General features: G+C 38.4%; 2 protein-coding genes across 3 annotated transcripts in view; both read left to right on the forward strand.

Moving 5' to 3' along the window:
- Window positions 1-4995, forward strand: part of LOC306989705 (uncharacterized protein) — a 30703-nt gene extending 25708 nt beyond the window's left edge. For both annotated transcript variants that reach the window (XM_079595625.1, XM_079595626.1), the window contains 8 exons: window positions 136-384; window positions 2279-2395; window positions 2472-2656; window positions 3237-3400; window positions 3582-3827; window positions 3968-4130; window positions 4389-4491; window positions 4586-4995. In XM_079595625.1, the coding sequence (XP_079451751.1) occupies window positions 136-384; window positions 2279-2395; window positions 2472-2656; window positions 3237-3400; window positions 3582-3827; window positions 3968-4130; window positions 4389-4491; window positions 4586-4689 (1331 nt within the window). In that variant the 3' untranslated portion in view covers window positions 4690-4995. The remainder of the gene's footprint in view (window positions 1-135; window positions 385-2278; window positions 2396-2471; window positions 2657-3236; window positions 3401-3581; window positions 3828-3967; window positions 4131-4388; window positions 4492-4585) is intronic.
- Window positions 1-16875, forward strand: part of LOC306989708 (uncharacterized protein) — a 66905-nt gene that overhangs the window by 10086 nt on the left and 39944 nt on the right. The window lies entirely within an intron of this gene.

Here is a 16875-nt window from a genome sequence, read left to right on the forward strand (position 1 = left end):
TTTTAAAATGATAATTGATATAACATTTTCCTAATACCAGTTCATCTCTTCAGCGTCTACAACAGTAGAGACAATCCCATCTATAGACTTCATTACTCACTAATCACTAAATGTAATATTTATCTTTGTTTCCAGTACAGATAAACACTACCTATACAACAACCCCAGAAACTACAACTGAAACTACAACCCCAGAAACTACAACTGAAACTACAACCCCAGAAACTACAACTGAAACTACAGCCCCAGAAACTACAATTGAAACTACAACCCCAGAAACTACAACTGAAACTACAGCCACTCAAACTACAATTATAAGTACTGCCACAGACCCTACATCCGAAAGCACAGCCACAGAAACTACAACCACGGACACTACAGCCGGTAATATAATGTGCTGTTATGTGTTGGATTATTGGTTTATATGAGCACATCAGATCAATGTTACATGTCTGGGATGCATGTAATATAGCATGTTAAATCTATAGCTGTAGTTCCTTTGCAGACCACCATGTCATGCTAAAAAAGCTAGTGACAGTTTTGGCTGTTTCTGAGATGTTATTGAGTCCCTGTGCTTTATTGAATGGCGCTGTGAATGATTATTTGTGTCTGGGAGAAGAGAAGAGACAAAGTTCAAGTTATTTAAGTATAAGTTGGATGTTAAAGTGTGTATGTCAGGTTAAATTTTTAATTTTGATTAACACAAAATAGTGAGGGGAAATACACGTTTCACAAGTTGATGTATTGTTTTGTATGTTTTTCGATTCCTAAAGGCAGAATATAAGATGAAAAAGTTCGTTATTTTCAGTCCCTAAAACTGCTCCTCATTCCAAACAAATCGTTTGACGTCATATGAGGGAGACGTTTCCCCAGCTCGCTGAGCTGTGTTGATAATTGCACGAGTGATAGAGCGAGAGAATTAGTGATTAGGACATTTATTTAGTTATTTAGTTAGTTATTTAAGTTAGGTCGTTAGTATACGCAGGCGTATTTTCACGATGGTGAATTACTGCGTTTGTGCTGGGTGCAAAAACACCGTTAAAACCGGTCACAGAGTCCACTGTGTTCCGTGCCTGGGTCAACTTTGTTCGGACCAAACGCGCCGACTTCAGTGCTGCTTCGGTATCCAAGACTTCGGTCATTTGCAGCGCCCATTTCACTGAGAAGGACTACGCGGTTGGAGATCTCATGAGTTATAAAATGGGATTTAAAACCCGAGTGAGACTGGTAGCTGATGCGGTGCCTACGGTGTATGCTACTGTAGTAGAAGCACGTCGATCGCGCCCGCGCCCCTCCCTCTCCCTCTCCCTCTCCCTCTCCCTCTCTCTCACACTCACACTCACACTCACACTCACACTCACACACACACTCACACTCACACTCACACACACACACACACACACACACACACACACACACACACACACACACACACACACACACACACACACACACACACACACACACACACACACACACACACACACACACACACACACACACACCAACCAACCAACATATTCCAGCATTGCAATATTGACATCGATCGCAGCCTGTTCATTATAGCCACGGAGCTTCAGAGCTAAGGCGGAGCTACAGATTAGGTGTCCCTAAATAACCCGCGTATCTAACAGTAGTTCCGCATTAACTAATTTGCACGCGAGTTTAATTTATTTTTATACTGTGTATTCTCCGTGTATATTCATGCACTGAACCGTGACACCCGAACCGTTTCGGTTCAATACGAATACATACCGTTATGCCTATACTTACCAGACACCTGACCAACTCTCCACTGGTTCTTCTTCACAACAGATATTTATGTTTCTTCGATATGAATTATTTACATTTCTGTTTGGCTCCTCATCTGTCTTCCGCCTGGGAGGCTCAAAATTGTATGGCTGTGGGCCATCGTATAGGTTTGAGGGGGATTTTGCATCTCCTCAGACTCAAAACTCTCCATACTTGAATAGAACTTTGTTGGCACGTCTCCCTCATATGACGTCACAGCTCAGCTGCGTTTTAAAAATATGATCTTGACAGAAATGGCTATAAAGCTTATTGTAGGGCAGTTACAGTAATAATTTTAATGATAATTACATTTTCACTCAGACATCTAAACCTTATTTAATATATCTAAAAAAAAAAATTTAACCTGACATTCACACTTTAATTGATCGAGTGGATCAAGTCCTGCTTTTTAAATCTTTAACTCAGAAGCTACTGGAACATGCAATGTGTTGTGTTGTATTTCATCTATCTGTGTTTTTCCTCTTAGATGTGAGAGATCGCTGTTCTGAACTCTGCTCAGAAGATGAATGGTGTGGGGAGAAAAATGGTGTTTATGGCTGTTTATGTAACGAAGACCATCCCAGACCACAACCTAACTCTTTTGGTTTGTAAATGTGAAATATACAAAAAAATATTTTTTTATTTTTTGCTGTCGGTAATTCTAGGTTTCTCTCTCTCAGATGTCTCAGAAACCTGTGAAAGCAGCTCTGGCTCCATATCTGTGTCTCGCTGTCAGCTCTTTGAGGCTGGTTTTCCAGCTGATGTCTTACACCTCAATGATCCCAGCTGCAAAGGAACGGTCCGGAATGGCAGAGTGGAATTCCTCTTTGATAATGATGAACACATCTGTGGTACAAATCTTCTGGTAGGATATATTACATATAATGCTATTCCATGTCATCTCAAATTGTCACTAAATGTTTTGATTTAAAAAAAATGCTGAAAGGATATCCTTTTTATCATAATTATGTGTGATGCCAGTTGGATTCAATAAAGTTTTATGTTTAGAAATGAAGAAAACAATAGTTCTTTTTGACAACTTTTAGGATAATGTTCACCAAGAGACTCCAGTCATGATCAGTGATTTAGGCAAATTATTATTAATTATTATACATAATGAAGGGCATGCCAGCTTATAAGTTCAGCTTGGACTGAGAATTATTTCTGTGGACCATTTCCTTGCATCACAAGAAGTTTTTTTTATGATTGTCAAAGCATTTGTTAACAGAACATAATTTCATTAGGTTTACTGACAACATGTTACAATGACTGGCACTGTGTTTTTATCATAAGATTATGTAAAATAATTGAGATGAGAGGGAGAGCGTGGCCTGAGAACAGTGTTCGTTGCGGGAGAGTTGGAACCCCCATTAATTAGATTCTGGGTAAAATGTTAATGAGTAAAATATTTGACATGTTCATATATTATATCCATGTTTCATCAGGCTAACGGCACCCACTTCATCTATGATAACTTTATTCTGGGGACACCGAAGTCAGAAGGTGAAGGTCTCATCAGCAGAGAGAAAATCCTGAAGCTTCCTTTCAGCTGTGTGTATCCTCAATCACAAACTCTTTCCATGAATGTGGAAATCAACCCACTGGAGAGGTGGGAATCTTTTACACAGGAAAAACTATTGTACAGTATACAAATTAGCAAACATATGCAAATATACTCCAATAATAAACATGGTGTGTTCTTTAAATATCTACATTTCTAAATATAGATTGAGTTGCGGCAAATACAAAACTGTACATAGAACTTTTTTTGTTGTTGAACATTTCGACAGTATTGTGCACAAGACTCTTCCCGCTGGTGAAGGCAGATATCGGGTCCGGATGATTCCATATGAGAATGATGAGTTTACCCGGCCCTTCACTGGTAGTGTGGATGCAGAGCTCGACCAGGAGATGCATGTGGAAGTTCGTGTTGAGGGGGTCGACAGCCGCCAGTTTGCCCTGGTGATGGACACGTGTTGGGCTACACCTGTGAATGATCCTGATTACAGCCTCCGCTGGGATCTCATCCTTTCAGAGTAAAGCTGGGATTCTTTTTAGGATTGCCTGAGGAACTTTGCATCTCAGTATTTCAAGACTAAAGCACAGGATTCCACTTTTATACAGTGAAAGAGAGAAAATAATTTGATTTGTTGATTGCCATTATTGATATTCTCAGGTGTCCCAATCCAAATGACGACACAGTGGATCTGCTGCAGAACGGCGTCTCGACATCCAGCCGTTTCTCCTTCAGGATGTTTATCTTCACTGCAAACTCCACTAAGCTTTACCTGCACTGTGCTGTTCACCTTTGCCTTCTGTCCAGCAATCGCTGCTCAACGGTGAGTATTGAATAATTGACATCCATCCATGATAATTAATGTAATTAAAGTTTTAGGAATTTGCTATTGATAAATTACTGTCGATCAGAGAAATATCACTCTTAATGTCCATGGTGCTGAGGTTTAATATTCAAGGCTGCTAAAATGCATGTTTTTTCTGCCCTCTGCTGGAGACTTTCTGCACCTTTATGTTTCATGTTTGTTCAGTGATATTTAACAGAGATTCACACAGCTGGATTTTGCTCTTTTCTCTATTAGGACTGTGACTCTGGACACCAGCGGAGAGAGCGCAGGTCTCTGGACTTCCATGACAGTGCTTCCATATCCATGGGTCCTCTGGTGCTGTCTGCGGGGAACACAGGTGAACATCTCATTTATTTTAATCATTTGTAAATAAAGGTTTCTATGTAAATACATTATATTTCACTGCATTGCATTATATTCCCTGTTCACAGATAAGTGGGTCCCAGAACAAGTGAAGGTATCTGAGGCTTCTTGTCTGTGTGGTTCTCTGATGCTGATACTGGTTCCTCTGATGAGTGTCCTCACACACTTTTAGTTCAGTACCACAACAAAATGTGCAACATTTTACATATTGTCTAATGCCATTTTAATAATTGTGGAACTGATGCCTTACTGCTTGTGGGTTTCTAACAGTTTCTTTATTTCATAGCCATTACTTTAAATGGCATAATTAATGAATATTTATTTGATAATTTACTTTAATTGTATACACCAAGCTTATTTACTTAAGAAGATGTGCTACAATAATCAGATGAATGCTTATTCAAATCAAAGAAGCACATTAATAAGGTAATTTCTGGTTTCTTTTCCCTTTTTTAACTTTTTAAAAATTAATGTGCTTGTGTAGTTCAACTAAGTATTTAATCAAAGTCTGACTTTCAGAAATAGTGAAACTAAAATATGTGATTGGGATGGTAAAATATATAATATTATATATATATAAATGAATGAACGGTTTAGCGGTATATATAAATGAACTAAATTAATAACTTTTTTACAACAAAAATGAACCATCACTGACTTTACTTAAACTGGACTGTGATGCTTTTTCTTCTAGAAACAAACTTTGTTGCATTATTTTCCTGTTATCACTGTAAAGCTGCTTTAAAACAATGTGTAGGCCTACTGTAAAAAGCGCTACATAAATAAAGGTGACTTGACTTGACTTTAATGTTTTATTTAGGCAGTTATTATGAGTCATGATAGAAACATGAACATGCATTAGGAATTGCCCAAAAGGTAATGTGAAATGTAAAAGTGAAACAAACACGTATGAGTTTGCTCCTGCACACACGTCATTATGCGACCGGAAGCTCGTACTCCAGACTGCCGTGAACGCGCTCGGGACGTCTGCCGAGACTGTGGATTACAGGTAATAATGTTGTAAATAAGGTTCTTCCAGAGAGGGATTGTTTGGTTTGCTAACGTTTGCACCACTGTGTTTGTGTTTGTTTTATACAAGGCAAAACTTGTACCTCCCCTTGTCACTGGGTTGAACATCAATTCAATTAAATGTAAATCATCTTAAGGCCTTTTATGGATTTGGTCTATTCAAGATATTACAATCAGATTGATCATTTTAGTTGGTAAATACTGGGCATGTTATTGTTTTTTCTTGCACAAAAAGAAGATAAAGAAGTTCCTTCTCATTAGTTTGATTATTTTTTACTTATACTCCTTCCAAATAATGTGGAATTGTCATGAGATTAAAGGCCATTCATTATAATAAAATATACACTATGAGCCAAAACATTATGCTATTGTTCTTCCTTCTGGCACAAAAGTGAACTTCTAGCAGTTGGTCATACATTCAATACTCCGAAACCGCCTACCAAGGCCTTCCTCATACTTAACTTGCTGCTCGTAATACACAGTTAAAGTCCGCAGAGGCGCACCAGTCATTTTCTCTTACTCTTAAAACGTGATAAAAACCAACATAAATTAAAGATAAACACAAAATACTCCTAATAAAGTTGTTATAGAAGGATTTCTCACATTTAGGGATGGGGAGAGGTTTTCCATCGCTGAGGAACTAGACCTTCATCCAATGAAGCTTGAAACAATGAGTGACACCACACAGAGCTGATCCGCGCAGTGATTAAGGGTTCAACTACACATGCCATCTGATCCAGGAGCTTTGTTAAAAGGTGTAGCTTTCAGCTGTTTACTTACATTAGGAAGATACAGAGAGGCAGAAGGACTCTGTGTCTGTGTTTGTTTCAAAGCCTCGAGAACAGGGCTAAAAACAGGCTTCTCAAAGCATGTAAAAAAACTTCAGATCATTGGCTGAGGAGGAGCCCTCATATCACCCTGGACAAACTGCTCTCCTCTTTTACTTGTTCTTCTACTTTACTAGTTTGGTTTATCAGGTTTATCAGAATGACTGATTATCATTTTGCTGAAATTTTAGAAGGCATACCTTTGCGTTGGCCCTGCAGCTACAGCTGTACTGTAAAAAAGAAAAAAAGAAACGCAACTTGATTTAAAAAAGATGTTCCTTTTTAGAAAGATATGGTAGCTGCGAGGATTTCCAGTCAGGATTTAGACATTATCACAGTACTGAGACAAATTATTTGATCGTATCATCCGATCGTGGTTGTATATCTCTCTATGTTACTCGATCTTAGTGCTGTATTTGATTCTATCGACCACAACATTGTTTTGAATAGACTTGAAAATTATTTTGGCATTTGTGGAATTACACTGGCATGGTTTAAATCCTAGCTGATCGTTATCAGTTTTGTAGCAGTAAATGAAGAGATGTCTTACTGATCACATGTTCAATATGGAGTACCTCAAGGCTCAGTACTAGGACCCTTGCTTTTCATCCTGTACATGCTAGCCATGGGAGATATCATAAGGAAGCATGGCATTAGTTTTGACTGCTATACTGATGGTACTCAGCTGTTTATTTCTTCGCACCCCGACGAAACTTACCAATTCACAAAATTAACGGAATGCATGCATGATATAAAAAACTGTATGACTAGTAATTTCCTACTACTTAATTCTGAAAAAACAGAGATTCTAATTAATGGACCAAAAAACCTCCAGATGCACAGTAATAACCTAGAATACTGTCTAACACTTGATGGATGTGTTGTCAAGTCTTCGTCATCGGTTAGGAACTGCATGTGCTGTGCTCTTACACCAATGTTTCATTTGAAAGCCAAATTTCTTGCAACTGTAAAACTGCATTCTTAAAAATATATATCTAAACTACAGTATGACATATGCTCTCAATGACAAATGTGGAAAAAGTTAGTTCATGAGTTCCTGACTTCAAGGCTAGATTATTGTAATGGTGGTTGATTCACATTTTTTAAGTTTACACAGAGATGATAAAGGATAACTCGTTTTCATGTAAGCGGCTCCAAAGTTAATAACTAATGATTTTTACAACGGAAATGAATCAATTAAAAACTAACTTAAGCTAGACAATGACTTTTTTTTTGAGCTGCTGTACAGCCAAACCTATCTTTGTTGCATTCACCAGAGTGTATGGTATAATAGGATAATTTCCTATTATCACTGTAAAGCTGCTTTGAAACAATCTGCATTGTAAAAAGTGCTATATAAATGAAGGTGACATGACTTGGCATGTGCATGTTTGTCTTGTTTAGGGAAGTTGGAGCAAGTCAAACGTTGTCAAAAACATGCTCTGTGTGGTTCAGTGCTAAAGTGAGGTTATTGGGCATTGCACTTGCATGGGCGGATAAGTCTGTATATCTGTCTATGCAACCATAAATCACATTGCTAACTGAACAAGGTGTAAACAAGAAGGTGCATGATGCAATTCATTGCTGGCTAACATGTCTAATTTTTTAAAACTCGGATTCATATTAAATTCTTATTCATCACATCCCTTAACCAAAATTAGCCATGGTTTTTCTACAAAAAAGGTTATTGAAGTTAAACCATGTAATCACATTGTAACCGTTTTGCTGAACTATTAACCATGGTATTTGTAGTATACTTCATTCAACTGTGGTTATACAAATGGTAATCAATCTGCCAAAAAAAAACATGGTTACTAAACTTTAATTTGGTAAATAACCATGGTTAATTTTCATAAGGGATGTGTTGGTGCTTTTAGATAAAAGTATATATGTGCAGTCAGATTAGTATAATCCCACTTTGTCTTAGATTTGATCCAAGACCAGCCAGACATTGACTTTTCCACGCCTGTCAGTAAAAGAGCAGTTCAGAGTAGGAAGCACATCACATCCACTGTAGTCACACAATCTCACCAAGCAAGCTTTTCAGGTTCTTGAAGGTACAGTAAGAATAACAATTGCAGAAACCAGACAAATGACAATTTTGCAAAACACACGACATGTTCATAAAGTTTTCATGGGTGTGATCTGAATGTGATCATTAATGTAATTAAAGTTTTAAGAATCTGCTATTGAGAAACCCCTTTCCTCTTCGTCTACCCCAACCCTTCGCCTTCCCCTTGACCACGTCATTATAAATCATTTTCAGAAAAAAAAGAAAAAAAAGTCATATAATTAAGTATTGGTCAGCATTTATAATTATTATTGTGCATAGGTGTTGGGGTGGGCTAGCAATGCAATTCATTTTGGGGTAATCTTAATTTTTACGGAGTGATGTTTGAATCAAGTTTTCTCCAAAGGCGAGATCTTCGCACAGCTGTCCGTCTCCTTTGTACAGACAAACGCTGAGGAAAACTGTTCTAGGGCTGTCGAGTTACCGATGTTAGTGCACCTGGCGCTCATATCATTTTGTTATTGCATATAGTTCCATAAAGATCAGGGAAAGATACCTGATGGTTGCATCTTTCAACAACGAACAATCAAAACGAGAATTTTTTTTTTTTAAACAGAAAACACAAACATCTGGTTTGTGTACATCATAATATAAGATCATATACACAGGGGAAAAAAGCACAATGACAAGGTTAAATATCTTTGAATAATTCATCATAATACATAAAGAAAATGCATTTTTTGTTTACTATTTATAAGCCTGAGGGATAAAACGAGGGTGAAATCCAACAAGAAAAAGAGGAAAACAATGGAGATTTAAGCGACTTTTGCTTGTGGGTGACATATAAAATGAAGAAATTAACATATTCAGGAACGAAATTTGGGGGTTTCGTAATAAATAATATATTTAAGGATAAAACAGTGGGTTCAAAATAACTTAAATAAACCCTTAATTTATTGGTTATACTACAATCATAAAATAAATGGGCAGCTATTTCTTCAACAAGACCACAATGAGTAAGTTTCATCAAAAGATATTTACAGATAGATGAGTTAAACCTGTCGCTCATATTATATCTTTTAAGTTGTTGCGCTTGTGATAACGTCAACATGGCGGATGATGTACGGATTGCATTCATACTTAACGAGATCAGGCGATACTCTTTTAGTGCTTGTTAAGTAAGTACTTATTGAAATGAAGTACCTACTTAGTGAGTATGTGGATTCGGACGCAGCCCAGGTCTCATATGAGATACTTAGAGAGTGTATGGTGTCTTATCAACCAACCCAGCGGCTAAGGCATGGCATTTCTCAGATTCAATCTCTAAGAATCAGTACAGTCCTAAAATATTATTTTGTGTGATTAATTCAATTTTAAATCTTGCATGCCCTATTGTTTTTGATAATTCAGAGAGAGCTTGTGAACATTTTTGTGCAGTTTTTTTGTGTCCTCTCCACCAGTAAGCTGGTGTGTGGTGGGCGTTCTGGCGCAATATGGCTGCCGTCGCATCATCAGGTGATGCTGCACATTGGTGGTGGTTGAGGAGATTATTATTATTATCATCAATGGTTTTTAAAGGTTTACATGGGCTTGCCCCTGTATACATTATATCTCTAGTTTGTTACAGTATCATGTTGCTGCTAGACCACCAAGATCCTGTTGTGGCAAAAGTTTCTATCGACCCGTCATCACTGCGTAAGTAATTTATTCCCTTGCAAGAGAAGGCAGTCATACGGACATTCAGAGCCTGTCTGCCTGCAGAGTGTAAGATGAGGAGGAGCTGTGCGACACCTTTTATATTCTTTACCAAGATCTCCTTCAGCTGTTGCTTTTCCTAGTAGTTTTCCACTGTCTTGGGCACACTTTTGCACATGCTCCTATATTCATCACTACTTCCGACACTGGGACCAACACAATGCATCCTGACCTCTGAGGTCAGAAGGTCCCTCTTCAGCTATCTCCATTCTGCCTCACTCTGCATGAATACAGGTGTACAAACATACATACATTTCCCGTTCACATACGTATATTCCCTGTTCCCATACCACAACAAACAATATACACACCCGACTCATTCCAATGTAATATCTACTAAAGATTAATGAAAAATCTAATTTGCCATTACAATCCTCTCAAAGCTTTCTTTAAAATGTTCCAAAATCTCAGTTTAAAACTAAGGGAGATCGTGCCTTTGCGGTCGCAGCACTGCGTCTGGAATAGTCTCCCTTTATTAAATCCTGTGATTCCATTGAGTGTTTTAAATCTAGGTTGAAGACCCATCTCTTCTCTGCTGCTTTTAACTGTTCCACATGTGGTTTATTTAGTGCTTTGTTTTGTTTTATGGTGTGTTCGTCGTGTTCTGTAGGTTGGGTCTGTAAAGCACTTTGGTCAACTCGTGTTGTTTTTAAACGTGTTTTAGAAATAAAATGATTGATTGATTGACACAGCTGGATTTTGCTCTTTTCTCTCTTAGGACTGTGACTCTGGACACCAGCGGAGAGAGCGCAGATCTCTGGACTTCCATGACAGTGCTTCCATATCCATGGGTCCTCTGGTGTTGTCTGAAGGGAACACAGGTGAACGTCTCATTTATTTTAATCATTTGTACCAGTCGCACTGAGACATTTCAAATTATACCAAACATGAAACTGTATAATTGTTCACATTTAAACCGTATAGATTTTGTGTAGATTTCAGGTGATCTCAGCATGAGAGAGAGAGAGAGAGAGAGAGAGAGAGAGAGAGAGAGAGAGAGAGAAGAGGGGAAGAGAAGAAGAGAAGAAGAGAAGTATTCTGAGGTGAGACTTTTGTTTCAAATGGTGTTCAAATGTTCATTTCCAGAAACGTCCTTTGTCTTCTCAGGGAGTGGTCACTTCTCAACCAGCCTGCCCGGCATATGCTAATTTCTCAGTAACAATAAAAGTTGTTTTTGGAATAACAAGGATTTTTTTTTAGTGCTAAAACTTACAGGATAAGCTCAAGGAAAATTTGATTTCTCAGTTCATGACTCCTTTAAATCATATACGTTTGTATTTGGATAAAAGTGTCTGCAAAAGCATGATGTAATGGTGGCTGTTGTAGGTAAAGTTTGTTGTATGTTTTTCCACATGACAAAACGAATGTAGGATAGATATTTTTTTAAAGAGAGCAGTTCCTCTAAAAAGTTTGATGGGTCTTTGAACGTGTAGTGCAGAGGAAGCACAGCACACTGTTTGTTTGCAGAGGCGGACAGGAATGTGAAGTTAAACTGTAACTGATTAGTTGTTTAGTAACATTTTTAACATCAGTGTGTCCCAAACCCCTCTGGCTGTACTGTAGGTGAACTGGTCTGTTAACTCAAGCATTTCCTTGAGGCTAAAGGGCTGTGAAACTACTGTATTATACACATGCTAGTTTGCAAAGTATGAAGGCCTGCTTTGAGTCATATACTGTCCTGCAAATCTGAGCGTCTCTAATGAGTCATTTGTCTTTTCTCGTACTTTTCTCTTCTCTCTTACTTATTTTAAATGTGCTTTAGATCAAATTTGATTTGATACGGGTGCAGAAGTATTGCTTTTGGGTGTAAAACAACATGTCTCTTCTGTCCTCACTATGTGTACTGATACATAGCTATGCAGCGAGCTTAACACTCCTCCAAAAAGTACCCAAGACAGAGTTGACTTGAATTTAATTTAATTGAAAGCGGTGTAAAACTGCAAAAAACAACAACAGAAATACATTAACTTTACAAGACACTTTGAGCACAAACATCTTCTAAAACATCCCTTCTAAACATGGATAGCATGGCATACATTCATAGTTAAATTTGTACACACATCTAACATAAGCCGCGTTTCCATTACCCTTCAAATTGCGCAAATTGAAATTGCGAATTGAAAATACGCACAATGGAAACATGTCAATTTCGCGAAAACTCTCGTTTATCGCAAAAAGTTTACACGCCCACATGAGGTGGTTTTTCAGGCAATTCGAAAAAGGAATATTTCGCAAAACTGCAATGGAAACTGTTTTTGCGCATTTACAGTCACCTGACTTAGAAGACGCAGTGTGTTTGGGGTCCGTGTACGCAAATAATAATAATTATCATCATTATTATAACATTTATAGGCTACATATTTAGAAGACGCTTTTATCCAAAAAAGGAACAAAGCAATTCGTCAAATGTCATTCATAATACGGGTTAGACAATAATAATACAGGGCTGAGATGATCACAAATAAACACAATATTTTGATGCATATCCAAGGGTTTGTGTGGAGTGTGGAGCGCGCACTACATGGCACGGAGGCGCGGGCGCGAACACTTGCATTTTCCTATTAACAGTGAAACAACTTAATATAGCCTACTCTATAATTTCTGGTCATACAGAAAATAATAATACATTATTTGTAACTACTTTTATTTGTGTAAACAATAACAAGAAAACGTTGTGCTTTTGTAAAATAAAATAAAACAATCAGGCGAGTTTTCATGATCTCCGTGAACTGGAGCGCGAGAACTGAAACAAATGGCGCTTTTCCACTGCATGGTACGGTACGGTTCGGTACGGCACAGCACGCTTTGGCGCTTTTCCACTGCATGGTACGGTACGGCTCGGTTCGGTACGGCACAGCACGCTTTGGCACTTTTCCACTGCATGGTATGGTACGGCTCGCTTCGGCTCGCTTTAAATGGTACCACCTCTGTTGAGGTTCCAAGCGTACCGTACCGATACTATAATGTGACGTGAAAACACTGCAGATCACTGATTGGTCAGACTTCAGCGTCATTGTATTTGCGACACGAGACACTAAACCCCGATAGATTTAAATAGCCAGACAACAGCCAACGCGGTAGCACCTGTTTTTAGAGTATTCACTTGACAAAAAAAGTTACAAAAAATCAAACAAGAAATGGCTGAATCGTGGTCAGTGGACGAGGTGCAGACGTTCCTCTCGTTGGTTGCCGAGGAGCGGAAGTAGTACAGCTCTTAGCCGCACACGGCTACCACCGGACCTACAACTATTAACGATCAGTCCCACCCACTTTGAATCGGTACTAACTGCAGTGGAAAAGCAACCGAGCTAAAGCGAACCGAACCATGCCGTACCGAGTCGAGTCGCACCACGCAGTGGAAAAGCGAAGAGAGCCGAACCGTTCCGCGCCGAGTCGAACCGAGCCGAACCGAGCCGAACCGAGCCGTACCATGCAGTGGAAAAGCGCCAAAAATATAGCCTATAGGCTAAAGCTTGAAATGTCCACTTCAAAACGAACAAATTCGAATCTAAAGCGAATACATTTTGTTCTGATTAAGTAATCCGTATGAAAGGTGCATTTCTCTCTAAAAGCGCATCTGATTTACAGCGGAGATGGTAATGTTTTTATCCGAGTTAGAAAACAATAGTTTAATAATATTAATGGCTCTTCTTATTCAGCACTGCGGAAAAATGTCAATTCCAGGTTCTAATTTGGCCTTCGAAAACCAGTAAAATCAACATGTTTTCCATATTAATTTGTGAATATTTTACATTTAATAAAGGGGGAAAAAAGTCATTAAACAAACATCTGAAAATTCGTCGATATTTACATTTTTTGCGCAGCAGTTGGTGTAGCCATTTTAAATTCAAATTTTGGTGTTCAACTTTGCGTTTTAAAAAGACAACCATTAATTTTTCAATTACGGGTTTAAAAAGGAAAAAACGAATGGACACAAAAGTAGCCTACATGGATCGTTTGGAATAGGAGACAGAGTTCTTTATTAAATTCATAAAATAAACAATAATTAGCCTATAGGAATACTGGATTCTAAACTTCAAAGAAATGCCACAATAAAAACTCAGAGCAGAAATGAGGGCGAAAAACCCAGAAACTCCTTATATATCGTTCGGAGTATAAGGGTCTTTCCCTGCCATTAATGCTTGGATAACACGTACGTCTCCTTCCATTAATAATAATAATAATGTCTAATGCGGTGGTTGTGAGATTATATAAACCAACGTCCGTTGCCGTGATTTTTGGAATGACTTATTGCGAGAGAAAAAAGGACGTTTTAGTTGCATAACATCGGTTAATGGAAACGCCGTCATTTCGCAATAGTTTTTAATCGATATTTAGATAATAGCGCAAAACATTTGCGCAAATCTGTAATGGAAACGCGGCTATATTCAAATACAACACTACGTTATATGACAAAACACCAAAGAACTTTCATAACATTGATTTTAGAAAACACTTACAGACAATGCCTTTTCAAGGGTAAAACATAAATGGAGATGGAATTAATTAGTGTGCTCTTGCAAATTCCTGATAACAAAATGGCTGAACAGCACATGCTCTACTTAAATAGAGGCACCTTGCCTCTAGGGGTCGCTAAATTGCAAACTGCAGCAGGGAACAGCATAATGTCACTGTACTTTCAATGGTACACCTGTGCCTTCTCTAAAGGGTGCATTTCCTGTAGAGCTGCTTTAAAACCATGTGTATTGTGAAAAGCGCTATTCAAATGAATGTGAATTGTATTGAATAGTACAATAACGGTGCATTTGAGTACATTAAAACAATGTCCCTTAGGTTGAAAAGGCACAAAGATGTACTTGAGTTAATATCGTCAATTTGAATTTATTGAACATACAGTTTGAACTCATTTGATTGCAGATTTTGGTATCTTGAAAAATCAAATTTATGTTTTTAATGTTTTAACATGGGATGTGTTCATGACGTGTCTGTTGTGTGTTGTTCTAAGCCCAATTGTAATTGTGGGATTAATAAAGTTGTAAACTAAACTAAATTATTTATCAAATGCTTTTACCAAAAGTGACTTACAAATGAGGAATATAACAAGCGATTAATATCAAAGAGGCAGGGTTAAGTGCTAGTAATAAAACAGTTTTTAAACATTGTTAAGAACAGTAGAAGAAGCTAAAACTGGGAGGTATATAGGAAATAGTGAAAGCATAGACACAGATTTTTTTTTGTCAGAAGGAAGCAGGCAAGTGCTAACGGAAGAGATAAGATTTCAGATGAATTGAATATTGTCAGGGTGTCACGGATGAGGTAGGGTTGAAGGGAGGACTCAAGGATGCAGAGAAATATGAGCTTTATTAAAGTAAAGTAAAACAAAACAGAAACAACCCCGTGGGGGAAAACACTATAGACTAGACTTGGTTGGACACATACGACAGGACTCATCAGACAGGCAGGGTAACAACAGCATGCGACGATGTGCGATAACGATCTGGCAAAGGACAGCAAACACAAGGGGAATAAATGGGACAGCAAACAAGGCAGGTAACGAGGGAGGACAGGTGGGGAAACTGAACCAATAATAAGATAACAAGATGGGCGGGGTCAGACATTAGATTAGCACATGGCAGCATAACGAGACAAGCCATGTGCTCACATCAAACATGAAAATAACACACAAGCACATGACATGAACATGCAACTAAAGAGACACTAGCTGAGTAAGTTGCAGCACAAGACAGAAAACACAAAACACAAAGGGAGCAGAGAACAAGAGGAACAGGAGAGCACACTCAGACAAGGGACAGGTGAACACACTCAGCTAAACGAGAATCCAAACAAGGGAGCAGAGAACATGAGGAACAGGTGACAATACTCAGACAAACGAGGACACAACTAGACAAGGGGGTGTGGTACAGGGAAACAAGGAGGCAGGGACAGAGGAGCACATGGCCGACACAAACAAAGACAAAACCACATGTTTAAGCACAACACAAACATAGATGCATGAAACAAAGACAAAGCTGCCAGGGCAGAACCCTGACACAGGGAATCGGCTGTCTGGATACGGTTATGAATATCATCCCACCAGCAAAGAACAGTGAACGAGAAAGTTCTGTAAAGTTCCTCTCTTTTTCTAGATCATTTGTAGAGTTTTAAATGCACATGATGGAAGTCCAGCCTAGAAATGAGAAGTTGTGCTGCCGAAGTGCCTGATCTTCCCGATGTTGTGCCGTGCACTCCTGCATGATCGTGCTGTTAGGAAGCATGGTGTTAGTTTTCACTGAAGATACTCACCTGACGAAACATACCAATTAACAAAACTAATAATGCATTGGAAAAATAGGAAATTTGAAAAATTGGATGGCTAGAAATTTCCTATTACTAAAATTCTGACCAAGAGAGGTTTTAATTATTGTACCAAAAACCTCTGCACGTAATAACCTAACACTTCATGGATGTTCTGTCATCGGAACCTGCAGCATTACAATAATCTAGCCTTGATGTCATGAATGCATTAACTAACTGCTCCACATTTTTCAGTGAAAGCATATGTCGTAAATTAGATATATTTTTAAGATGGAAGAATGCGGTTTTACAGATAGTAGAAACGTGGCTTTCAAATGAAAGATTGTTATCAAAGAGCACACCCTGGGTTCGGCCCTGGACGCTTAACAAACAAACTACAGCTGGTCCAAAACGCAGCAGCTCGAGTTCTTACCAGAACCTAGCCTGGGAAAACCCAGACCACTTCCGGCAAATTTAGATT

Source organism: Phoxinus phoxinus (genome assembly GCF_949152265.1).
Source record: "Phoxinus phoxinus genome assembly, chromosome: 21".
Classification (NCBI taxonomy): Eukaryota; Metazoa; Chordata; class Actinopteri; order Cypriniformes; family Leuciscidae; genus Phoxinus; species Phoxinus phoxinus.